The 27,865-nt window shown below is 41.0% G+C and overlaps 1 protein-coding gene across 1 annotated transcript; it reads left to right on the top strand.

The window, feature by feature from the left end:
• The first annotated feature begins 4,464 nt into the window (after window positions 1–4,464).
• Window positions 4,465–15,282, top strand: oprd1a (opioid receptor, delta 1a). Its single transcript, XM_056415948.1, has 3 exons — window positions 4,465–4,694; window positions 13,133–13,488; window positions 14,753–15,282. The coding sequence occupies exons 1-3, from the start codon at window positions 4,465–4,467 to the stop codon at window positions 15,280–15,282; spliced, it is 1,116 nt and encodes a 371-aa protein (XP_056271923.1).
• The last annotated feature ends 12,583 nt before the right edge of the window (window positions 15,283–27,865 follow it).

Genomic DNA, 27,865 nt, shown 5'->3' with positions numbered 1-27,865 from the left:
GTTGTCTAAACGCTGGTCTAAACCCTGATGTTAAAACTGCATTATGGGCACTTTAGAACTTTTTCATCTAATCGTTGTAAAAATACAAATACCACAAGACTTATATGACTAGAGACACCGGACTGATCAGTATGAAGATATAAAAGCTGACCACGATGCTCTCCACAGATGTTTGTTGGAATATTCTCCAAAACACCAGGAACATCACAGATGCAACTCCTCGAATATATTGTATGTAGCAATGCACACACAGCAAGTCGACATTTTGACACCTTGTGTCACAAAAGGAAGGGTCAGAGACACAAAAGGCGTCCTCCTGAACCATAAATTGTCACGGGTTTGTCACGGGGTGAGACTTAGGGGCAGAGAGACAGGCTGGACTTCAGGTTTGAGTGAAACAAAAAAACACTTTACTTCGAAAAAAGGTAAAACATAAAAACTCTTAAAAGCTTGAAAAGCAACCACAAAAAAACACTAGGAATCATCACGCGAACAAAGACTGAGAGTGAGACATCGAAACAGAGACACTACGAGACTGAGATAAAGAGAACAAACCGACAGGGGACAAGGGAAATACTGGCACAATATATAAGGGGGAGAACACAGGTGTACGGCATGATGCAATCAGGGAGACAGGAGTGGCTGAGGGCAGGTGAAGGGAATTAACCAATCAAGGAGACAGAGGAGTGGCTGAGGGCAGGTGAAGGTAGTTAACCAATCAAGGAGACAGAGGCGTGGCTGAGGGCAGGTGAAGGTAGTTAACCAATCAAGGAGACAGAGGCGTGGCTGAGGGCAGGTGAAGGTAATTAACCAATCAAGGAGACAGAGGAGTGGCTGAGGGCAGGTGAAGGTAGTTAACCAATCAAGGAGACAGAGGCGTGGCTGAGGGCAGGTGAAGGTAGTTAACCAATCAAGGAGACAGAGGAGTGGCTGAGGGCAGGTGAAGGTAGTTAACCAATCAAGGAGACACAGGAGTGGCTGAGGGCAGGTGAAGGTAGTTAACCAATCAAGGAGACACAGGAGTGGCTGAGGGCAGGTGAAGGTAGTTAACCAATCAAGGAGACACAGGAGTGGCTGAGGGCAGGTGAAGGTAGTTAACCAATCAAGGAGACACAGGAGTGGCTGAGGGCAGGTGAAGGTAGTTAACCAATCAAGGAGACACAGAAGTGGCTGAGGGCAGGTGAAGGTAGTTAACCAATCAAGGAGACACAGGAGTGGCTGAGGGCAGGTGAAGGTAATTAACCAATCCACACATTAAACAAACAGAGTTTGGAAAATAAATTTTAGAAAAGGAAAACAAATCCATGCATGCAGTCCGCTTCAGCATGTGCATACATCCAGATGTTCATAGAGTACTTTAGCGAACGGGTAAATTGAAGTCCATTAACAGGTCAGTTGCACATGGAGTGAAATGTGTTTCTCCTCCTAAATGTCCCCATCCGGACGGGGAAACTCGGCTAATGACAGTTAACTCACTGCCCACTTTTCAGTCATCACTAATTGAGATTGAGAATGCTGAAACCTCCTGGACCTCAGAGTCCCCTCTATTATTTGCCTGGAGTTAAGACCATGATTGTTTGATATTAAAATAAATGCAGGTGTCTGGAGAAGGCGAAGACACGACACAATGAATCAGTGTTTTTAAGAAATGATCTGCTGGAGATAATTTAGAATTAAGGGAGTATCTCCAGGAAAGGACGACACTCTGAGCCAGAACAGAGCACAAAGCAAATAAAAAGTGTACAACTGATAAAAAAACAGCTCGTTCATTGGCGTTGGCAGGAGCGTCAGGAGACGAGGAGTAAGAACGCACAGACGCGTTGCTCTGGAGAAGTAGTGAAGGTGACCAGCACATATGTTGTGGTCAAGAGAGAGGTCGAATGGGGGGGATAATCAGAAGGGATGATGTGTGTGGGTGGAGGGGGGGGGACAGATGCTGCATGGTTTCATGCGAGCGATGGATCTGAAGCACGTAATGACCAATGTGGATTCCAGTACAGGTAGTACCCGCGAAGTATTTCATTTCCCAGGAGGCACATCCGAGCAATTAGATGAGCGCTGATGAGCGAGTAAAAAGCGCCACGGATCGATCTGCATGGAACTCCCGCGAGTAAACCCCGTCACCGCTGTTTGCCTGAACTTCTGACTCACCTTGATCGATGCTACATGCAGCGCAAAGGAGACATGATGGGTTCATACACTCTGGGTTATGCGAAGGCTCTTTTCATTGGCGGAGAGGAGAATGAGAAAAGGTGTGTTTTAATCAATATTCATATAATGCAAATAATCTAGCGGCTCATAAATAACGCACAGTTAGGGTTACAGACTCACTGCCCTAAACTGCTAAATCTAATTCATTTTCAAAAAATATATATACTGTAAACAGACTTATAACAGAATATGTACATTTATATACATAGATGTTATGATACTATTATTATCATGATGTGATCTTGTCTAAAAGTAATTTAAATCGTTCATTAAATGGATTGTGTGTTAAATCATCCAAAAAGGGGGGAAAAGGACACAAATAGGCAATACCAAATTATGACTTTAAAAAGTACATGATACACATTATTTCATTGGTGTTGCAGTCAAATACTAAAACTTTCTTTTTTCCTTCTACATCAAATCACCTTCAAATTACTCTTACTTGTATGTTCTACGATTGGCTAACAGTCTCGGCATTGCTGGTAATAGAGGAAACATGAAAGCAGGAGAATCCAACATGTTCTCTCTTAAATATCTCTAAAATAGAGGGAACTGAATGAACTGATGTGCAACCCTCACAACAAAATGCAATGGTGAGTAAGAAAAAGTGCAGAAAAATGGGAAGTATAGCTGTAAAACCAAAACCTCCATACTTTACTTGCTCTGCTCACAGACAGTTAGCGACTAGCTCGTGAAGTGGAGCATTTAGCAGCATGGAGACACATCATTCCCTCAGGAGTTAGTGGACAGCGAAAACAGAGCAAAGGATTAGACAGACACAACAGAACATTATGTATAGTGTTGTGAAATAACTGCTGGATGTGTAGCCAAAATAAGCAACTGCTTTCCAGCAAGTTTGCTTTTATAACCTCAAGAACTGACTTGCAGTTATGAACAGAGCCTCAGATGAGAGTTGGTTTCCTATCTGTGTCGCATGGATTTTGACACTTTGGGAGAGTCTATTAACTCTAAGAATGAATGTGAATCAGATAATGTCCGATTCTTTATCTCCAAAGTCACAAAAGTCAATATTGGACCCATTTTTCACATGCCACATATACTTTTCAAACATAATGACCCGGAAATGGCTTTTTCTTTCTCGGCTACACATTCTCACAAGATCTGGCGCCATTACGTTTCCTCAAGCCCGAGCCCAGTGATTTTCACAATGCGACGGCTGATAGCATAAATATCCAACGTTGGAAAAATCATTTGACAACATTCAAAACACTTCCAAAAGAATATATATATATATATATATTAGTGCTGTGAAAAATAACGCGTTATGATTAAATTACAGGATTAATTAGTTAATTTTTTTAGCGCATTTAACGCATGCGCAGAATGAGCTTCCAATCCGTCTGTTGTTGGTCGTCTCTACAGCAGCATGTCATTTTGTCTCTACGTGTCGTGTTAACACGACTCCGATCTCCATCTCGCGCGCCGCAGAGCTCCGATCCGGCGTGTGCGCGCACATCGGGACGAAAAAAAGTCACTTGCACCCCACCAATTTTTACCAAACAAATTCTTAAATAACTTTAATGGGAACTTTGTTGATTTGGGACTTGTTGTTTTTGTTGGCAGCTGGGTTGATTATTTTTAGCTTGTAAGCAGATAAAGGAGCTTAAATATTTTGCAAAATCCTCGCATCTTGCAGCTGCCTTAAATGTTCACTGAAAGAAAGAACATGATTTACCAAATATTCATGTGAGGCATTACTTTATTTATTTGTTCCACACTACTTATAATTGGATATACATTTGACCCAAACGTGAGGTTATTTCTTAACGCTGAGTTGTAGAGCTTAAACCCACCAGAGCAAACCAGGACCCCTATGGCGCACCCATCACATTCCCGTTTGACGCCCGTTTATTGCGCAGCCTTGACGTCGACGCGCGAGTATAAGAGAGGCTGTGCCCGGGCTGTGAGGTGGGGATCTCGGAGACTATAAGAGGTGTGCAGACAGCCAGAGCCCACAGACACAGCTGACCGCTGCTCAGGGGCCACTTTGTCCTCTTCTATCTGGATAGAAAACAGAGGAACTGCCGCAAATTCTTCCACGGAGAGCCACTCTGCGCGCTACCGGTTTTTTTTTTTTAAAGGGGTGGTGAAAACTCTCGTGCCTTCTTGCACTTTAAGTCGGACAAGATTTTCTTTTTCTTTTTCCCTTTCCAGATATTTGAGTTCCTTCAGATATTTGTGTGCGCAAGTTGTTGGTTCAGCACCACGGGCAGCGTGGACAGCGGCAGCAGCATGGAGCCGGCCACGGTCCCAGGAGCGCGCCTCTCCCTGTCCGACCTGTACTCGGTCATCCCCTTTAATGTCACCTTCCAGGACGACGGGCTGCAGAACTTCACCGAGCAGCCGGGTCCGGTGAGGAGCACCGGGGGTATTATCATAGCCATATGCATCACGGCTCTCTACTCCGTCATTTGCGTGGTGGGACTTCTGGGCAACGTCCTCGTCATGTACGGGGTGGTCAGGTAAAGGATTGCTTTTCATTACAGTCATTGCACTGCTTTTCAAGCACTTGATAAGAACAACACACACACACACACACGCACACACATTATGTCATTCTGCTCTCGTGAGACCTTTTAATGCCCCATGCAGGGGCGATATTTTATTAATGATCTCACAAATGTAACACCATTTGGATGCATTCTAATGCAGAGTCTATATCTTGTTTTGTTGCATGCTTTTGGCTTTTACTCTGGTCCCCTTTCATGAAAGTACCAAACCCACTATCAAGAAGATGCTTTCAATTGAATGGAAAGAAAATGTAATGCCATGAGAGAGAAAGAAAAAGACATTTTCTCCAACCCTCTAAATAATACATGCGTTCCTAATTGCATTTGTGTGTGTGAACTACTGCGGACCCAAAAAAGGCTCCCCTAAATTAAGCATGAGATTGTTCTTTCAACATATCTACATGGAGAAACAACATGTAAAAGTTTTATGCCAAAGAAGGGTTGGTCACAGTCTCTCATCTCAGTCGCACTCTCTCAATTCAGTTTGACTCATCTGCGCCTCAGGGTGGTTCAAATAGTCTCCATTAGTGTAAGAAGATCTGTGGACCAACAGCTCTACACTGAGATTGTTAGAGAGGGAAAATATTGGAGTTATAAAAAAGCATCTGAATAAAAATGTGTGTTCTTTGTTTACTTGTTGGGTCATAAACAAGGGTGCTATAACCCCATCATTTATTTAAGCTTTTTAAAGCGATGGAAACTAAGGTATTTGAAGGCGTAACGACTTTGTAATAAGTAACTACATTTTGTTCATTAGTTTGCAGTATAATTGTCAGTCCGAGGTCACAGTTTACAGCTCAGCTCTAAGAGCATCATAAGAAAGCCTATATACACCCACCTTGTCACTCCAAGTGCCCTTTCATTTCCTGAGAAGCCCCCCAGCCCTAACCTTTGTGCTCGTCAGGAATAAACAGCTTAAGCAGCAGCTCTTGTCCTTACTCATTATGGTAATTGTACTAATCTCAAACATTCTCTGTACGTGTTCTCCCAATAACACCTGAAGCATTAATTACTGCAGCTGTGCCGGCAAATCCAAATTTTTGCGGCAAATCCGAATTTTTGCGAATGTTTTTTGTTCTTACTTTAATGTATACATTGGAAGAAAAAAGCAGAGGGAGTGCTTCAAACAGATGGAGCACAATATAGGGAAAAAAAGTCACAAGTAAGGCATTTTCTGCAAGTGGCAATCTTTGGATATTGAACCAAGAAAAAAATCATAAATATTTACAACTCGGACCATTATTTCCATTCAGGGGTTAGAGAGAAAATAATTGGGGGGAAAAAACAAGGCAGAAGACAAGAGTGAACGAGGGGGATACGAGGGAGATAAACAGGAGACGGATGAGACCTCAGAAGAAGCAGTGAATCGGAGTGTGTGCAGCGATGCATCAGACGTGTGTGTGTGAGTGAGAGGATTCATCTCTGATGCATGACCCCACAGAGGCAGAGGGAAGCTCAGAGGATCAACCATCCCAGCAGAATACTGTCTCCTGTGGAAGATCTGTGAGCTCAGAGGGGAGCCAACTTAGAGAAGACGCCCACACTTAGACGCAGATAGAGTGCTTTTTAGAAATAAGTAGAAAAAACTGCTCAAACCCTGGATTTCATCTCATAGTTTGTGAACATGATGCATCCTGTGGATTCATTGGTTACACAATACCTTCAATACAACCATTGTAGGTGGGGCGATTCTGCACCACCCTCATGGTACTGGATGGAGGATGATGGTGATGTGGTCAATTCTGTGTACACTTAAATCAAGAGAATTTTTCTGCCAAACTTCACATAACAATATTGCTAATGGAACAATGAATCCCGCCAACCGTGAAGGACGTATTGTGGCCCAGCAGGCTACTGTTAGCATTGTTCTCTGGGCAAAGTGCCTCATCCACTGGGAGAGACAAACAGGCCACAAGAGCAACTTATTTATCGGTTGACAGCTACTACAAAAACATTGCAGTATGAAATAATTCACTACATTATTGTATAAAAGAAAAGACGAATGAAGGCAATCAATGCTGTCTGAACTGAACACTGAATCCAGTGTTGTCACATTTTACTTTTACTATTTTCTGACATCCCGTAGACAAAAGAATGAATCGATTCAATACGACTCTATTTGCAACAAATCATCTTTAAAATATCAGAAATAGTGGAAAATATCCTTCAAAACTCAAAGACACAGAGTAAAGTAGCAAATCTTCACTTTTGAGAAGCTGGAACCAGCAAATATTGTAATCTTTTTTTTTCATTTGACCGATCTTTTCAGCAATAATCGGAACAAAATCCCAATTGAAAGCCGCCTCTTGTGATTTGTTTTCTTCTGCTACTTCAAGCATCTTATAAACAAAGCCAAAGTCATGCATTTTAGATATTCTTCCCTCCACTTGGATGAATGGATGGAGGCGCTCATATGCACACAAACTCCATTTAGAGTAGCGAGTGCATGGACGCTCACGTCCGTGTGAATCAGGCTGCAGCGGCGTTGAAAGCCTTCGGTCTGATTGCTGATGGAGAGGCCGGCACATTCTAGAGTCGGTCCACGCAGGGTAGGAAAGCACCTCTTGTCGTCTCTTATCTTCCAGCTCTCCTCTCCTTTATCTCGGCCCCTATCCTGCTGCAACACCTGTTCGATAAGACTTGGCTCATGTGCTCAAGCAATCGTGGCCTCCATTTTAAATCCGTCAGCTAGTGGCAGGCTGGATTACTTCGAGTGTAAATAGAACTGAGCTGCGTGTTCTGATAATATGTTGGTAAATAATAAAACTGGTCAACAGAGCCAAACGAGTATTTATATTTCTTCAGGGACTGGGAGTGGAAATTTGGCGGAAGATATCATAGCCTGATGCCTAGAGGAGCATGACTGTTGTCTCAAGCCAGGCAATAACCACACTCACACACAGTACCGTGTGTGTGTGTGTGTGTGTGTGTGTGTGTGTGTGTGTGTGTGTGTGTGTGTGTGTGTGTGTGTGTGTGTGTGTGTGTGTGTGTGTGTGTGTGTGTGTGTGTGTGTGTGTGTGTGTGTGTGTGTGCGTGCGTTGGCCGTCAGCCCTGGAAACACAGGAGAGAAAGAATTGCTGAAGTCGGCAGTGTTAATTCAACTCGGGCATCGATAGAAGGATCAAGACGGATTTCAATGCAAACGTGATCTCTCTATAACTGAATGTGTATGTGTATCTCCAAAACCAACCAAAGGGAGGAAAAGGTCTACGAAGAATCAAAAAATATGGTGGAATACATCACAAACATTATACAGTTACTATATCCGGAGCGGTGGGGTCCGGTATGCTCTCACCTCGTAGGTCTGTGTGGGTACTCTCGTCCTTGTCCTGGACCGAGCCAGCCAAAGAAGCGTCTTTGGGCGCTCTGCAAGGTCCGTCGCTCTGTCTGTCTTTAGACAGATTCTGTCAACACAAAAGTGTCTCAACCATGCAAGATGCAGTCATGGAACTTGAATGGTGAGAATAGTAGAGATCAAAATGAAGGACAGGAAGACGGGTCTGGTCTGAGCAAGGGCACCCGATGGGTGCCAGGAAATGGGCAAGGGGTCATCGTCATTCATCCGAAATATGGTCAAACCTCACACCCCAGCACGCTCACTCCGCTCGGCAACCACCAATCAACTTGTGACAAAATCCAGACCGTTTGCTGTCCTGGCTCCTCATTGGTGGAACGAGCTCCCCGCTGACATCAGGACAGCAGGAAGTCTCTACGTCTTCACCCGGAAACTAAAAACACATCTTTTCAGACTATATCTGGATTAAAAAACAGATTAGCACTTCAGTGGCACGATTTATGTTATTACTTATGGTATTACTTATGTTATTACTTATGTTATTACTTATGGTCTTACTTATGGTATTACTTATGTTATTACTTATGTTATTACTTATGGTCTTACTTATGGTATTACTTATGTTATTACTTATGGTATTACTTATGTTATTACTTATGGTCTTACTTATGGTATTACTTATGGTATTACTTATGTTATTACTTATGGTATTACTTATGGTATTACTTATGGTATTACTTGTGGTCTTACTTATGGTCTTACTTATGGTATTACTTATGTTATTACTTATGTTATTACTTATGGTATTACTTATGGTCTTACTTATGGTCTTACATATGTTATTACTTTTGGTATTACTTATGTTATTACTTATGGTATTACTTATGTTATTACTTATGTTTTTAATTTTGGTATTACTTATGGTATTAATTATGTTATTACTTTTGGTATTACTTCTGTTATTACTTCTGTTCCTTTTGTAGTTCGACTTTCTTGAAGAAATGTTACTTTCTGGATTCTTGTTGTTCTGAGTTTGTACTCTTGGTTGATGCACTTATTGTAAGTCGCTTTGGATAAAAGTGTCTGCTAAATTACATGTTATGTAATGCAAGTTATATTTGCATGTGTTTTTGTCTGAAGCCATTCCTTCTGCTTGCCAGGGGTTAGGGCTCAGGGATTGCTCTATTGCCTGGAACAATCGTTGCCATCCAATACGATTCTGCTGCAATGGCAACGTTGTTCACTTTAGATACGACTTGGCAACGGGAGATATTTCTCGTCCCCTCCCGCTCCCTTTGGTTACAATGCAATCATTGCGTTTTGTGTTTACTAGTGCAATCATACCACGTTCGAACAAATCACTTGGTGAAGTATAGATTGCTTCTAAATGCTCGACTGGATATCATTTACATAGTGCATAGTTGGCGGCATTTGATTAATGGCAAGCTGAATAACAAACATGCGATCGATGGCACTCTATCTCGTTGACCAGGCAGAGAGATCGTTCACCGTGCCTACAGACCCCAGAGGTCAGGACAGCTCAATAATAGCCAGTAAAGACCTACAACCCGAATTGTTTCAGTCTGCTGCCGTTCAGACCTTTTGTGTTCATGTGGCAGCAAAACTCACGAGCGAAGGAAAAGCCCCGGTGAGTCGTGACAGCCTCAGAACACCGTCGACGCTGTGAGGAAAGAAAAACAACAGAAGGAAGTGAGCGATCTCAGAGTGTGACAAACGTGCTTCACTGTAACGCGAAAAAGGGAAGTTACAATGAGAGAAGGAAGGTACAACTGAGCAATTAACCAAAATATGACCCCAGGACAAGCTATGCCATTGCGATGGAATTGGAAACGTTTCGAGTCAGTTTCTGCGTTTTATACATAACCACCTCTTAATGCTTGGTTTGTTCGTCACATGCTGGGAGGAAACACATTCAAAAGCATAAAAGAGCATCTCGCTAAAGCCACTTCTGTCTACTTTAAATGTCACAACGGCTCTTTGGTACCCCGATAATCCAACCGACATCCTGAGTTCCAGCTTGGATGTGACACATTACTCTGATTTACAGGACCTGTGTGAACATAAACTACTATAAAACTGTAATAAAAAGTTGCACATTTGCATTATTTCTCCCCCACTTCCACTCTATGTTTATTTCTAATCTCCACATGGCCATAGGATTGGGTGGAGTAACATCTAAGCCCAGTCAGCCCAGTGATGGTTTTCTGAAGCTCTAACCAGCAGGATACAGTGTGTGGACCTATTTTGTGCATTTGGATTAGGGAGTAGGAAAAGAGACAGTTCAATTTTTAAAGAGATTAGCACAAACACGCATATATTCCTCTCTACATGTCAACGGTGAAGGTTTAGCTGCTTCAGACAGATTGAAATAACAAAGTAAGCAGAGAGCAGTCAGCTGTTACTGAACTGGATGAGACGATGATTGAGTTTAAATGTTGTCTGTGTGACAAAATCCATCTGATTAGTCCGATGGCTGATTAATATTGTGCTTGATTCACACACAGCCCTCACATAACTACCACAAGCTCACTGCACTGCGTTGCCGTTAGTGGAACTTAATACACGCATTGGACAAAACATTCAAGAGGATGTTAAAAACCAGCCATCTGCTGCTGACTTTACGGTTTCCTTTGGTCTAGATTGAGAAATTAACTGAAATTAAATGTCTTATTGTCAAAGCCACATGGCGATGTGTCGACATTAAATATTAAACTATACAATTTGAAAACATAGACATTTTTGACTGGTCATTACCGAAAGAGCACAGGGGGTAACTAATAACATTAACGTGACATGAGATGAAGAATGAAATTCCTTAGTGATTAAACTCACCATTCAAGATGGCATTTTAACCACGAGGAAAGAATAGGATATGATATGTAAAATAAATGCAAAATAGAGCAAGCCAAAAGCCTCCCGGGGGGGCACAGGAGAGTTCAGGGAAGTCATAACTCATAAGTCAGAGCTTTGAGAGTTGTTTCGATACCAGGATCAGGAAATGCCTCCGAGGCAGCGTACAAGGCTGGGTAGGATATCGGGGAATACACGAGCCAATCCAATATCTTGTTCTCATATAATTCATCAGCTCATTTCTGCCACACTGGAACAACACCACCACGTGTCGACCACACATCCACACAGCATGCCCAATCGATACCGCGCAAAGAATTGTTCAATAAACATCAAAACTCTGTCAAATGAGAATTGATCGCTGCTTCGGAAATTCTGATAATAAATTGTACAGCGGTTTTTAAAAAAAGGAGAAAAAGATTGAGCTGAAGAAGAATCCACCTGGCTTCTTCCTGTTCTCTGTTTCAAGTTTCAGGCAGGTGCTGGTGGAGAGAGTAACGTTAGCCACAGCTAGCGACATGTCAGCAAATTGGCGATTTATTTTACACTGGACGATCTCACCACTAAAATTGCGACGTGTTTTTAATGCACTGGTGTCGGATTGGCGATAGATATCGGTCTATATGTACAGGAATGGTGCAGTTTTTTTTCTCAGTTTGAAAATCAAATTTCCCACAGAGCTCAACTAAAAGAGGACGAGCAGCTTTCCCCCTTAAAAAAAAAAAGAAACTCATAGATCTACTTTAAAATATACGGACGGGATTGAAATCACTGACCACAGCGGGTAGTTTTAAAATCACCCCACATCACAAAGAGAAATAAATCCGGTCTGATTGAGGCTTTGGTTCAGCTTCCTGGAAATTGCCCACCTGAATGGAATAAATCATTTAGTTAATAACACCTGCGCTCTCCCTTCTATCACATCCACGGGGCTTGTATTTCATTCTTTAATACCATTCATAAATGTTATTCCTATTATGTATTGCTCAACGTGTGTACATTTGAACTGAATTATCCTTCAGCTCAGCAGAGGAGAAGCAATCAGTGGTGAGACTCAGATAATCAGGTAAATAATGGAACAATAGATTTAATAACGTCTGATTCAGCTGAAGCCTGCGTTCACGTCATACATCATACATATCTGACGAAATTTCAGCCCACAGAGTTCAGTCACTAATATGTCATCAATGGCCCGACACCCAAAAGGGTCATGTGACGTCATCTATTAAACTCTTGTTGATCCTTTCGGTTCAAAGACCAACCGTATCTATGAACTCTTAAAGGGAGGAGTCGTCACACACAAGGAAGACACGAGGCAAGAGTCCGTTTTCCAGAAAGACAACGACATGCTACAGGTTTACGAGGAAGTGGCAGATGCAGCTAATGCATTGGCTACTATTAAGGACTATATTTTCTCTATCTGAGTCAAACTCCCGCCTCTTCACTTCAAGTAGTATTTGTCGGATCAGTTAATGGCAATTTAAAACTTGATATTCATTTACAAAAGACATTTATTGCGTGCATTTAATCAGTTCAACCAATGAGATGCATGTTGTACTTTATGATGGCTAACTCCCATTAAAAAAACAGCACATATATCCTCATAGTGATTACAAATATTTCTAAGAAGTCAATAGTTGTGCTTGTGTGGTGAGTTCGGCTAAACCTTGCTTTAATCATACCGACCCTTGCCGTCACTTCCACCAGCACTCCTCCAATTATTTTCTTTAGATGCTGATAAATCAAATCTTATAGATCTTTCCCTTTTTATTCTCTATATTTTCCATGAAAATGTTTTGTGTAATCAACTTATACACATTAAGACAATTCTAAAATAACACAAATAAAATGTTCAATGGCATATAGTATCATACAGCATATTCATAGAGCATAGTAACATGTATTAAACATTATATCTTAATAGAATTGTGCCATTTCCTGGTCTCTCATGCTTGTCTATTGTGCCTTTGGGCACTGTGCTATGCATATGAATTGGTTTGTATTTGGCCAATCGTAACTATTATCTCAAATCACTCATGTCGAAACATAAATGTGTTATACACAGCTCCACGCAGCATGAGGGAATCAACTCTTACGTCTATGCCGTAAAAATTACGCTTATGAATACCCCTTTTTTAAATCTCCATATCCCGTAACAGAGCCGCTCTGATTACGGCCGCTGCCTAATGCAAACACGTTCCCTCTGCTTTGTGATCACAATCAGGTACACCAAGATGAAGACGGCCACAAACATCTACATCTTCAACCTGGCTCTGGCCGACGCCCTCGCCACCAGCACGCTGCCCTTCCAGAGCGCCAAATACCTGATGAACACCTGGCCGTTTGGGGAGGTGCTGTGCAAGCTCATTATCGCCATCGACTACTACAACATGTTCACCAGCATCTTCACCCTGACCATGATGAGCGTGGACCGCTACATAGCTGTGTGCCACCCGGTCAGAGCGCTGGGGTTTCGGACGCCGGTCAAGGCGAAAATGATCAACGTGCTCATCTGGGTCCTGTCCTCCGCCATTGGCGTGCCCGTTATGGTCATGGCTGTGACCAAAGTGAAGGATAACGGTGAGATGGTGTTCTCTTCCACTGAGTTATCTTTCATAATGAGTTGTTAAGTTTCACACGAGTGGACTGAAATAGTAGAGGCACATTCCTAATCTGGTGCAGCCCACTGTGACTCGAGATTTAGAGGTCAACCAACGGCACAACCTGGAGAAGTTGAACTCGACACCAGAGATGTAGGCGCACCAACCTGGACCTCGACCCATAGCACTTATACTCTGTTGGGCACCCACGTGGTGGCAACTTCATTGAATGTGTTATAACTCTGTAACGGTGTTCATCTGGTCACATGACATCTCTTGCTTCTATCCATCCTGGAGAGGGATCCTCCTCTGTTGCTCTCCTGAAGGTTTCTTCCATTTTTCTTTGGAGTTTTTCCTGATCCAGTGAGGTCCTGGGACAGGGATGTCATAATTCATAATTTGGGATATTAGGTTATACAAAATAAACTGAATTGAACAGGAGCAAATAACGGTCCACTGAGATTAAAGGCTCGATGCTTAACAAAGTCACACACTTCAGGCTTGTGAGAGGCAATAAAGAGTCCGTATATTTAGACAAACTTCTGTTATTGTTAGGTGATGCAAGGTTTGGACCCAAACGCAGCAGGCAGAGTTCTCAAAAAAACCACGGGATTTATTATTAATAACTAGCAGAAACAGGGACAAGAACCGGACAGGAACAAAAACGAACAGACACAGAACAAGCAGAAAGACACAAGCTAAATACACTGGGGAAACGAGACACAGGTGGAGACACAGGTGGAAACAATCAGGGCGTGGCTGGGAACAATCAGGACCGAAACAGACAAGCACAGGGAAGGAAGCGCAGGGAAACAGGAAACGAGACAGGGACTTCAAAACAAAACAGGAAACACTCCAAATCATAACAGATATAAGTATAGTTGAAGTAGAACGGCCGGTCGTACTAGCGGGTTTAATAATAATAATAATAATAATAATAACTTTATTTATATAGCACCTTTAAAAACAATGTTTACAAAGTGCTCCACAAAGAGTCAAAGCCAAACAATTGGAACAGCAAGAAACCAATATTACATTTACAAGTATATTTAAAATTTAAAATTAAATGGATCACTCAAAAGCTGCCCTATAAAAATGGGTTTTAAGAAGTGATTTCAAAGAAGTTACTGATTCTGCGAGCCTTATCCCCTCCTTCAAGGGATGTTTCTCTGTAACTTCAACCTGCTTGTTACCGTGACCCCACATGAACACATTCTGTTAAACTCTACCTGCCCTATCTCCAGGTGTAACCATGTGCATGCTGAAGTTCCCTGACCCCGACTGGTACTGGGACACCGTGACAAAGATCTGCGTCTTCATCTTCGCCTTCGTGGTTCCCGTGATGGTCATCACCATATGTTACGGCCTGATGATCCTGCGCCTGAAGAGCGTCCGTCTGCTCTCGGGCTCCAAGGAGAAAGACCGCAACATGCGCCGCATCACCCGCATGGTCCTGGTGGTGGTGGCGGCCTTCATCGTCTGCTGGACCCCCATCCACATCTTCATCATCGTGAAGACCATGGTGGACATCGACACAAGGAACCCCTTTGTGATAGCCAGCTGGCACCTGTGCATCGCCCTGGGCTACACCAACAGCAGCCTCAACCCCGTCCTCTACGCATTTCTGGATGAAAACTTTAAGCGCTGCTTCAGAGATTTTTGCCTTCCCTGCCGGACCCACGTGCAGCAGCACAGTCTGACGAGAGGCAGCAACAACACCAGGGAGCCGGTGTCCGTCTGCGCTCCCACAGAAGCGGGAAAGAAGCCCACATGACTAGGCATGGAAGGGGTCCCACGCGGCTCTCGCTCGAGGAGGATCCAGCAAGAACTGCAATCAGAGGTCACCCAGATCTCCACAACAGAGTTTTAAAGATCATGAAGAGAGGAGGCGAGTCTCTGAGAACCCCTTTGTGGCGGTTATTCTCTCCAATATGTCTGACTGAACGGAGTAGCTAAAGACAATGGGAAATACGTTTCTCTCTGATTTTACTTTTCTGGTAAAGTTCCGATAACAAAATGGAGTCCGATCTTCTTTCCTCAAATGTGACGCCTGACAAAGAATGTGACACTTTCTAGTCAAATGTAAGCAAGATTACGAAGCAGAACATCCCCAGATCGTGGTCACTCTGCCCAAATGGGCCAGAAGAGAAGGGGACAGACCTTTTGGATGATACAAGAAAGACAACGAAACGTCTGTCGATGTATATCTCGTCAAGGAAAGAAAGTATTGTTCAAACGTCATCCATCAGAGATTATTGTAATGAGACCGAATGACTGACAGGGTAAACAAAAGAAAGGATTCTGAAACAATGGGATTTCAAATTCAATCTTTTTATTTCCTTTAAGAACACATTTAAAGTAGCAAAAGATATTGTCGTGACAAAGGAGTGTTTTGAATTTTTCATTTGTATCTTCTGTATCTGAATTTGCCTTACAGAGCATGACTGATACCCACCAACAGCTGGATGATGAATTCTTGCATAGCTTGTTGACCACAAGGTCAACCACGCTCTACGTCGAGAAGGGGAATCTTGTACAATACAAATGGACATGTTTGGGGTTTTACCCTTGAGACTCTGCCACCATCAACTGAGTTTGAAGGTTCAACGGTTCAGACAATGTTTGTCATACAGGACATAAAATCCATAATCAAGGCCATTTCGGAAGATTCGGTGCTCGGATGGAAAAATCCTTAATGATATTGAACCACACACGCTGGAAATTCTATGGACGTCTTTTCTGCACACCTACTTGACTTTCATGAGTGGTGTCAAGTCTGCAGACTCTGAGCAGAATCGCTAAAGAATGGCAAACCTGCCACTGAAGAATACTGTTGGCAGCCACAACACTTCCCTCCCCGTGTTGGTTTATGTTTGAAATAAATATGAGCCACACAAAACTCGAAACTGAGAGCATTTTCATTTCAGAGATGCTATGTCTTTGAAGTCAAACTGCTCAAATGCAATTATTGATCTGCTTTTAAATGAGTTTAATGTCTGTCATCTGGAATATATGTGCGTCACATTTAGGACGTATTGACTGGTCATTTATTCCGGGTAATTTATTTATTCCAAAAGACGATGATGTCATTCATCAAAAGGACGCCATGGAATTAATGAAGGTTTCAACTTTCCATATCTGATGATGGATGTCAGACGTGATTATGCAGAGTTAATCCAAAAATGTGGAAATATTCTGAAAGCAAAATTCGTGTTGACTTGCAATCACGTCAAAATGTGCCATTGTTCTGATTGATGTTGACATGTTTATTTAATGTGGTAAAAGTTAAGTAGAAAAAACCCATCCGTGTGGAATGTAAGTCAAAGAAGATGAAAGTAAAGCCCCCTTTCGGCATTTTGGATGGACTCTATATTAAATTGACGTGACAAATGAAAATAAATAAATGAGAATTTGTAGATAACATAAAGCTTTTGCATTTGAACAAATTCAGCTACAGCTGTACAGTATGTTTTCTTTCCACTTTTTAGAGATTACTATTTACACACAAAGCTTTTGACTGATGAGGCTCAAATTTAAAAATAAATAAATAAAAGGAACAAAAGGGGGAACAACAATCCGATGCTTGGAAATAGATTTCAGCAATGTGTCTGTTCGGTGACTGTCGAGTTACTCACAGAGACGAGGGGAGACTCTACATATTAACTATGTTGTGGCGAGTAGCAGACAATCTTTACACCGTGATCCATTCCTGAATATTTAAGCAATAAGGTACGAGAGGCAGTACTGTATCGTCAATAATGTCAGCTTCGAGTGTGTTGTTACGCCCGACGCCCAACAGAGGGCCGGCAAACCCTTGAACAGGACATTATTGACGATACAGTACTGCCTCGTGTACCGTATTGCTTTTATAATACGGTTGCGTGTGACATTATAAATAGTAAGTAAATATTAAGCACAACATCGTTGTCACCACCAAACGTTGTGTAACGCATTTCAGTAGCCAAGAGAAAATAGTCCTAGCCAGGAAGTCAGAATCTGTGAATATCGTTCCAACTTTACCAAACTTTTTACAACGCTAACAAAGACATTGTTTGCGGACGTGAACGCGCTTCATCAAACACCAGCACCGACTCATCGTTCAGACATACCCGCTGCCCCCTAGTGGCCACCCTTTCCATTGCGCACAGTGCCATAGAAATCACCCTGCAGTATTTCATTTATACCTTCTCTGGTTATGGTCTTCAGGTCTAGTTACTGGTTTCTCTTCGCACTCGTTGGTGAAGCACTTCATTGCCCACTTCGTTTGGCTTTTTCCATTGCGCAACATTTCATAGGTCTCACTTTCTTTCTTATCTCTAGTAGCATGACGTCCACCTGAAGTTTCCTCTTCGGCTAACCACTCATCTAAAGTCATTCCCCCCAAATATCAAAGTTCACAGAAACATGTTTGGTAACAATCTCAATCTCAACCAATCAGAATGCTTGATTTTATCTCCCTGTGTTACAATTTCTGATAGTGACAGTGGTGATTTGAAGTGTACTGTATATACATGCTTAGTGTAGACAAAGTGCTGCATCTGTCGGGTGTAAAGATATCTCTCAGCCAGCATTATTTTGAAAACTCAAATTAAAGGCGCAGTGACAAATGTATAAAATACGTTTTCCCAACAAAAAAAATGACAGGGGTGGTCCAATTATGATATTTTGATGAATAAACCAAAGCGAGTCATTTACAATCAAGGGGTATATAGAAAATATATCGGTATGATCAAAGGTAAAGTGTTCATGGTGTTTACTTTTCTAAAAAAAAAATCCTTGTCTCATTTCTTCCTCTCACTGCAGAATTCTCCTTCGTTTTCATTATTTTAGATGTGGATGGATTCAGTTGTTGGATAAAGTGTGTTCAATATAATATCAATGAAATGTTCTCTGCGTGGCCGAGTCCACCAGAAATAAATCAGGAATATTTTACCACCTCATTACCTCACCTCAAGTGACAAAAACAAAGAAATTACTGAAAGTACTACTGATCAATGCTGGTCAACCATTGTTGCCCGATAGTAACAATGGAGATTTCAAGCAATCTGTTCACACCCAAGAGTCTTTTAATACTAAACGTTGCCTCCCTTATTCCTCTATACTCGTGTTTTTCCAGGAAGCTCTTCACTGATGTAATGAGCCTAATTATTTTGCACTCACACAGCCAAATGGCCTCAGTCACAGAAAGCTTCAGAGTGTTTTTATTTGTAGGATATAACTGGGAAAGCAACATGAATAAAAAGACATTTCTTAGGAAAAAAAAACTGAGACTAATCTTAAGGACTAATATTTACACTAGTAAACCTGAACCTCTCCATGAACAGCCTCACATGCCAGGTGGAGTAAACCGAACCGCACTGGGAAATTAAAGAGAAGTTACGGGGACTAAAGTGACTGAATGAGCTGGAATGTTATTGGCTCGCTCGTCGCCGACAGCAGATCACACGCTTGTCCCCGTTGGTGGGATGACTGCATCACCAAGTCTATAGAATATCATATTTGATTAGATTCATTTCTGGTGATTTCTGTTGTAGCAAACTACAAAAGCCCATTTTACTGTACGACCAATGTTACGAACTCCTTTCCGGTAAAAGTAACCACAGCTTAAAAAGTCACCAGATGACTCATTTGTTCATTTACAACCATATAATAAAGTAAGTAAGACAACTATTTCAACAAATAAAAAAGGTAAAATTAACAAATTATTTAAATCTGATATTTTGAAAAAAAAACTTTTGAGATCGAGAATTTTTTTGGGGTTTAGATAACAAATATTGTCCGTAAAAAACAACAACATGTATATCTGTACATTTGACTTCCTCCTGACTGGCCCACACCTCATGACTCAAGAGGGAAGGAAGAGAGTCCGTGCTGTTGGTAGATGAGGAATGAATTACTTTATGATATATTGATTATTCATCACGTTTTCCCTGATAGTCAATTAATTGTTGCTTGATGCTTTAAAGAAATCAAAGTCAGTATAGTCGGGTCTGAATAGTCGCTTAACACTGCGTATGGTGGATCTGGTGTGTGTTATATTAAATAACTGTAGTTTATTTGATTAACGGACCCTGTGTGAAGCAGTTTATTAATCGGGGACTCCAGGAGGTGAGGTGTCACTTGCTGAACAGAGTTCCCATTAACTGCCAATCGACGTTAGAAGAGAGTTCATATCACTGTTTGCTTCTTCAATCTTCTTCCTCCATTCAGCTTTGTACCTTTGTAATTTGCCTTCCGCTATTGTCATTATCAATGTAGTCCTTTTTTTATATTTGATATACACTGCTTTACACTGTAAACGGAATACTGAAAAGCCTGTGTGAATGTAAATAACTGTACATTTGTGTAAAATGCCGCCATGTTGTTTAATCCCTGACTGCAGTACGGCAATTGTGCTGATCATACTTTTGAAGCTTATTATGTTGAATACACATTTATAAAGCAGCAGATGTGCTTCAAGCCATAACTTCAATTGTTGTCATAAAAATAAAGTCAATTAAATGAAGCACAGAGACAACACTTGAGCTTCGTTTCTGAAAAAGGAAAAAAACCTGTTTTGGTTTCCTGGAAAACATGAGGGAATTGGATCGCGTAATATTTACTTGAACATTATTGGGCTCCCAATGGAATAATCCATCTTGCATGACCATGATTCAATTAAAATAGCAGAGAGTGCTTCAACATAGTCCTTCAAAGTGCATTTCCGCTGGCGCTCAGAGGAACACACTGGAGATGGCCGAGGGGCCGCTCGGTGTCCCCGAGTGTGCTATGCAACGCTATCAGGGAATTAAAAAAAAATCCAACTCTGCATCTCCTCCGCAAATTCAGACCAGCATCTTGCAGTCACCATGGAGACCAGTGCCACCAGTGCACAGTGCTCCAGTGAAAGAGAACTTGACGGGTTTCAATTTCATTACGGAGGTTCCCTTCACAAGCAGCCGCTGATCAATTACTGTTGTCGCTCTATCGTCAACAACAGAGAAGCCTCCGAGCAGATTACACGAGGACCGGCCACTTTAAGAGCGATGGGAAAGGCTCATATCCCCGATGTGATATACTGCAGGAGTTCAATATATTTATTCTCATATGCAGATACTGTGCTGCTGCTGTCATAATTCCCAAGATGCTGGTAAACAATCCTGCCTCCTTGAAATTATGATAATTTGTAAGTAGGTAAACACGAGGGTGCCTAGTTACTCATTTGCAACAGCAAATATGATATCATACCAACTGTATTATTGTGTTTGTATTATACCCTTTACCCAGTAATGAGATAAATAAATCACACTTGATTTACATCCCTGGGAGATATTTTAAATAAATGCATCTGGCGAATCCAAAAATGTTCATATAGAATATAAACAATTTCTGGTTATAAAATCCAGTTTTTTTATAGTCCTGTTTGTCAAATTCTGAAGACCAAGGGTCTAGACACTATTACGAGCATCTCCGTGAGGCTGTGCTCAGAATGTAGCCTATATGGTCATAAACCAAAATGGTGAGGAAATATTATTTTGTACGTTTTTACAATTCCTCCAGTCGGGGACACAGATATCAGGACCATGTTTATGGTAATACATTCAATAGTTGTTGATAATGAGACTCATAACCACAGATGGTGGCGCTTTAAACATTTTTGGGGAAATCACCAAAGTTAGTCGTACACGTTGTTTGGAAACCTGCTGACGGTGCAAGATAACCAGCCAGAGCGTCACAGAGGTTGTCAGGGTTCATCTTTTAGTTTAGTGGAGACCCAAATAGTGGACCAACCCACTGCCAGCTTGGCTGATAAAAAGTAAAAAGTGACTTGAAGCACAAGATATTACACGGACCCCAACAAGGCTTGTGGGTTATCTTGAATAAACAGCTCATCATTTCTGGGAAGAGACATTGGCCTTGACTTATTGTAAATGTATATATAAAACATAGCACTTATTCCCACTGTACGTAATTCAAGCAAGGGTTTCTGTGAATACATAATTGGCTTAACGACTATAAAGGGTTATCTCCATAAGAGTTTGTGGCGGCTTTAAATGTGTGCCATCTTGATTTATTTCTCTTCCAGGTGACGTGTACCTCTCCTCCTGTCAGACTCCACTCAAGACCAAAATGCAAAAATCCATCTTTCCATCTGTTTAATTGAATGTTGACAAAAATCCCCAATTTTCAAAGTAATGACTGGACTTGAGTGCTTTTTCTCTCGTAAAAGTAGCTTGAGCTAATAATAATAATAACTCACAGCCCAAATAGATGAGAAGGCTTATGGAAAATGGATATCGAGAGAGGGTCCTTGACCTCCAATGTGGAGAACAGAGTGGAGATTCAGGGTGCATCTTGGGCAGTTTTATTCTCTCAGCTACTTTCCTGAATAACACACACATATATTTCAACCTGACATAAACATGATAATAAGATTCAACAAAATGTAGATAGCAGCAAATGAAACACAACAAATAACACAGTCATCACGTAAATATGAGAATAAAAGTAGGAAGAGATGCTGGAGTTGGTGTTGGAGGTTGATATTGGTGTTTTCCTCCTCCTTGGATAAGGTGGAGACGGCGATTCTGGAGAAAGATTGTTGATCATATAAATAAACACCTAAGAGATTGACCTTATAGAGAGACCCTGTTTTAATGTTTCCATGGAGGACACTAACGACGCTTCTACATTTAAAAGATCATTAAAAAAAAGAGTTTCTCTCGGGTTTGTCTCAGCGACCTTTGGGTGCGTAGTTCTTTTAATTACGTATTTTTACAGTCTTATACTTCAGCACGTTTATGACAAAATGCAACAAACTTAATTTAATGAGCACATTGATTTTTTTAAATAACACATGACGTATGGCCCGCAGGTTGAGGCAGCCCTTCAAAACATTTTTGCCGTGATACGTTTCCTTCCATGTCAGGGGGCTTAACCGACGTTGTCATGACTACAGAAAGTCGACCAGTCCTCACCGGACGAAGGCCTGTAACGGAAAAAAAACACACGACTGCCTGACTGTAGATTGCTTTAATCCACAGAGTTAACCTCTGTGAGGGATTCCAATGGAAAAGCAGAGAGGCCTCACGGTTTACAGTCGACTGCTCGAGGAGACAATGACAGGGTTCGCCCCGCAGCTTACATCCCACTCATCGGACTCATACGGCTTTCACTGTCAATGCTGATGGAGGCGACTTCCACACACTGCACGAGGGGCCCTGGATGCAAGAGACAGGAGGGAAGCCCCCCCGAGTGGCCGTCCTTGGCCTGTCCACCTCCCCTATTGTCAGAGACAAAACCTTGGATTCCACCCCTGAGGTGTCCTTATTGTGTAGTTACCTGGTGGGAGTTAGCGGGGGAAGGGCCAGAGGTAATACTCATGCTCCCGCTGGCTGTGTGAATGTTAATTAGTCCTGATGGACGGGTGGAACCTCGGCTAGTAGCCCCGGCCATCAGAGTATAAATGTGTGGGATTGGGTGAATGACACACTCAAAGAAATGACTCATTGGATGAACTCAATTAAATTGTTGGCAGGTTTTCCATCCAATAATTATATGCAACTCCAACTCAAATTTAGCACATCAGTGCAATAAAATGTAATTAAGTTAGTCCAACTCATTTTTATCAAATACATCTAAAATAAAATAACTATATTCATTAAATTAAATTAATTTGTGTTTGTCCAACTAAAAATATAAACTAACTAACTAACAAAACATGCAAACTCCACACAGAACGCCTATGTCATTTGCTGATGATGGGTCATATCCATCCATGATGACCTGGAACATTAAGGAAACAAATGTAAATGATTTGTGCTGCGTTGTGGCCCTTCTTAAACAATATGCATTCTATATGTAAACCCACCCCTAACACATGCTTATATATTATTTTTACATCATTACAAAAAACAGCTTTGTGCTTAATTTCTGTTCAAAACTGTCGGAGTTCCTTTCCCCCCGGCAGACGTCACGCCACAAGAACTCACTGACTCCGACTCTCATATCCTCGGGACGATTTCCTTCAAACACCCTTGGACATCTTTTCTTTTTAAAATACACTTTTATTGCAATTATCATTGTTTTTATTATTGGTGTTGTTTTATTCTATATCTGTTTATTGTTATGCACCTTTCACCTGAAGTCAAATCCCTTGAATGTGCAACGTTGGCCAATAAACAATTCTGATTCTGAAAAATAACGTTTCTAAAGCAGCTCAGACCTCCTCTCGTCTGAATTATGGTAGCTGGACAAAAACAAAACTAAATTCTAAAAGGCAAGAAACTCAAACAGGAAACATTAAAATTGAGGAATTTGGGTAACAAAAATAATATGGATTTCGAAAAAGTCCCATTACTTTTTTAACGTTACCCTGATTGTAAGTTATGTTTAGGACTTTAACGCAACTTATTAAAACGGGTGCTACACTTTTACTTGCTCTGGGTATCAAAATCAACAAGAATTCAAATAATTTAGCACCTTGATACATCAGCTCCAGCAACATTTCCAGTGTCAAAAAGACATAATTATCATGAATCAGAACACATTACAGACACACTCCTATAAATGCTTCTGCCAGGAGACTCGGTTCCTCAGCGGGACACGCAGTGCAGAACGCAGGTTGTTTTTCACGTGAAGGTGAAATGGCTGCAGAGAGAAGATGCTGCTGCCATGGCAACGTTTATTAGTTTTAGTTACGTGCACAAGCATCGAGCTGTGATTGGCTGCTGCCGCCGTCGTCAGAAACCGATGTCGCTTCATGGGACGCTTTAAAAAAAGGACGTTTCAGTTCTCAAAAGATTTCCTGGGTCCCTCCACGCTTCACCCGGTGTGTGTGTGTGTGTGTGTGTGTGAGTGTGTGTGTCTGTGTTTGGGGGGTTAAGACGCAAGAACAAGACACAAGTGAGAGAAATGTGAATGCAGTTGAAGAGAATTGGGATGCAGCCAACATTTAATTTCAACATAGGGGGAATAATAATTCTGGGGAAATATTCGGTCTCCTTTCACAAATAACTACAAAGTGAGTTAAAACACATGATGCTGTATGATATTCCAGTCTGGAGTTATCGTCCAGAGGAAATGAAGAAAAAATAAAATCACCTCGTGTCGGTGAAAGATCAAATAAATGGCGGATACCATGTTCCACAAACCCGTGGGTGCCTTAAATTTCGGGACAACTTTCCACAGGGAAGATATTGTCTCGCTATCAGATATTGCGAGTTGTTATTTATACACTTGTAACTGACAACCAATAAAAGAGGGTTTAGAAATACATCCATTTTGCGTGTCAAAGGAAAGCTCTCTGAACCCTTGACTCATCTCACTCTTAAAATATGAAATCTAACGATCGGGACAATCTCACTAAGGAGTAATTGGCGCCCACGAAACGTTCAAATCATAAGTGAAAGAATTAGAAGAAGTAATGTTGTGAAGCGACAAGATACATCTGGTTTCCGTCAGTTTGTGGTGCGGGTGAGTGGGTGGGAGTCCGTGGGGGGAGGGAAGGTCGCCACCGCTGCAGTTCAATAACAAAAGGTGGAAATGGAGTCAATGGCATATTCTATTCTTACTAATGTCCACATGCTCCATTAAAATAAATCCTCCATTAACTTTCATGTTCATTAAATCGTCGTTAAAAGATCTCTTCCGGATGTAAAAAACGAAGGATCAAATATAAGACCAAAGTGTGTATACACAGTATATATATATGTATATATATATGTATATATAAATATATATATATATATATATATTAATATATATATATATATATATATATATATATATATATATGTATATATATATATATATATATATAAATATATATATATATATATATATATATTAATATACATATATATATTTATATATACAGAACTTGGGTCAGTCATCGATCCGTATGGTTGGACAATAATGTGATGCATTTTCAGCTGAAGGCTGATGATGGACCGACTTCCATCCTGAGAGATTTAGTTGTTGTGAACTTTGCTCTCCTCCAGGTTTCTTCCCTTTTTTTCCCCCTGAAAGGTTATTTGGGAGTTTTTCCTGGTCCGATGTGAGGTTTTGGGGCAGGGATGTCTATGTGTACAGATTGTAAAGCACTCCGAGACAAATTTGTAATTTGTGAAATTGGGCTATACAAATAAACTGAATTGAATTGAATTGAATAGTTGTCGTTCCAATTATAAAGGTGGAAATGAGCATTTCAAACAAAAGAGACATAATTGCTGGATGCTCGGCAGACCTTGTATGTTTCAAGACTATAATTGGACAACCATCTATTGTTTTGTTTTTTTAATTAGCAATCATAGCTTGAGGCAGGAAAGAGCCAACGGTAAAAGCTCTATTCCTCTCGTAGTGCCTGGTGTCGGAAGGTAAATATGGTAAACATGGTGTAGCTCCTCTCCATGTGGCACGGCAGCTGCTGGAGGGTTGGATGTGTCATGGGGGGAGATGTTTTCCCCGATGTTTGAAGAGAGGAAACACATCGATGATGTCCTGTGGCCGGAAACACATCAGAATCAGGACACAGCTCTCTTTTCTTTTCCTGTAAGTTTGTGTTTCATGTTATATAAAACTGATGATATCTTAAATTGGTATTTAGTTTTAATGTTTCTAATCTTTTGAATAAGCAACAGAACTTCCCTTGTTGCTTTGACTTTTGGCTTTTTCAATCGCTTTGCAGGGTTTTAGAAACAATATTCATCAGCACTACATTTTGTAACCATGAAGATGATTTAACATTTTATTATTGAAATGTTGTGGTTTGTGTCTGCAGTATCTTGTACAAGCAATGACGCTAACTCCCGATTCTGTGCATATTCAATTGTTTACTATTTAGAGAACAGTAAAATCATTTTTGCAGTATCACCTGGGCTGAATAAGCGGTGGACCGGCCCGAGGGTCCCCGAAAGCCCGACGGTGGGGCACTTGGTTTGTGGCGGTTTCCCTAATTGTAACTTGGGAATATTGTTTTATGCACTTCTAAAGCACAATATCCATCAGACATGATGATACCTGATCTTAAGGGTTTTTTCTTGAAGAGAGTCGTTATAATAAAAATCTATTTCTAAAGGTTTCCATTAGTCCACGTCCTTTTATTGTCAATTAATCCTTTGAGAAGACTAAATGTGTCGGTCCATCTCTTTCAATACTTTCCTTCAGCCCTGCGATAACCGGCCTTATTATGAGACAAGAAAGAGAGAAAAAGAAAAGAACTATACTAAATCCATAAAAGTGCTGAGTAAAAGTTACAAAAAAACTGAATTTGTAGCTTGTTAAGATTAAAAGGTGCCAGAACAATGAGATCCTGTGAGTTACCTCTGCATCTCTTAGAGAGGACCGCTGATGAGAAGCAGAACTGTGGGCATAGTAAAGATGATTATCCCAGAGAATCAATTCAAAAGACTCTTTTCTCCTTGTTTGTGTTCTATTAACACATGTGGCATAATAAAAACACGACTCTAAAGACTTAATAGATGCTGGTTTAATTCACAGAGGTCTACCTGAAAGCTCTTCATTTGCTGACATCGATTGGAGGATCACAAAAAAAGGCCAAAGTTAATGAAATGCATCGTTCAATTTGCATTATGTTTCTCTCTTTGCAAATGTTCCTTTTTCAAGCTGCTTATTTTCCCTCAGCAATCAATAACGCTGTATTGCGATATCAAGTAGATTTAATTCCTTGTCGTCTCAAATGCATTCAATACAGCAAAAGAACATCAAAGCGAATCCTTCAATAAACTATTCAAATCCATCCGAGGACAACAGCCTCAGAACAGAAAGAAAATATGAGCAGCTTCTCCAAAGCTAGAAACATTTGAATAACGTCTTTTATGACTAATTATATAAACATGTTATATATATAATTAGGTTGATTAGAAAAGTTTAAAGCATTAGTTTGAACTTCATAGGAACAAGTTTTTCATCACCCTTTTTTTCAACATAACCTGAGCTTATCTCAATCTTTTCATCCAACTCTCAACAATAAAGAAAATAACCATATTTCCCAAGATGTCCAACTCTTGCTTTAATTTAAATGCCAATAAAGAAGTTTTGCAAAAAATAAATAATACAGCGTGTCACTGTTCCCATGAATTTGAGCTATATGAATTATCCTCGTCACGGCTCCAGGACTCGTCTGTTGACGAAATTGTCTCGAGAAAAAATTGCTGACCTGCATCTTGACTTATTCATGACTAAAAATCAACACAGAGCACTCCCGGCAGTGAGGAGAATAGATTATGACGGGTGGATTTAAAAACTGTGATGGCCAAAGGTCAGATTAATTTGTCCCCGGACCTCCCCCATGGTTTCCTCTCAGGCTTTGTCCTGAGATATTTTTGCACTCGTATTAACCACATCTGTTTAGAAAG

This window comes from Pseudoliparis swirei, chromosome 1, assembly GCF_029220125.1.
Source record: "Pseudoliparis swirei isolate HS2019 ecotype Mariana Trench chromosome 1, NWPU_hadal_v1, whole genome shotgun sequence".
NCBI lineage: Eukaryota > Metazoa > Chordata > Actinopteri > Perciformes > Liparidae > Pseudoliparis > Pseudoliparis swirei.
This window is presented reverse-complemented; position numbering and strand designations above follow the sequence as displayed.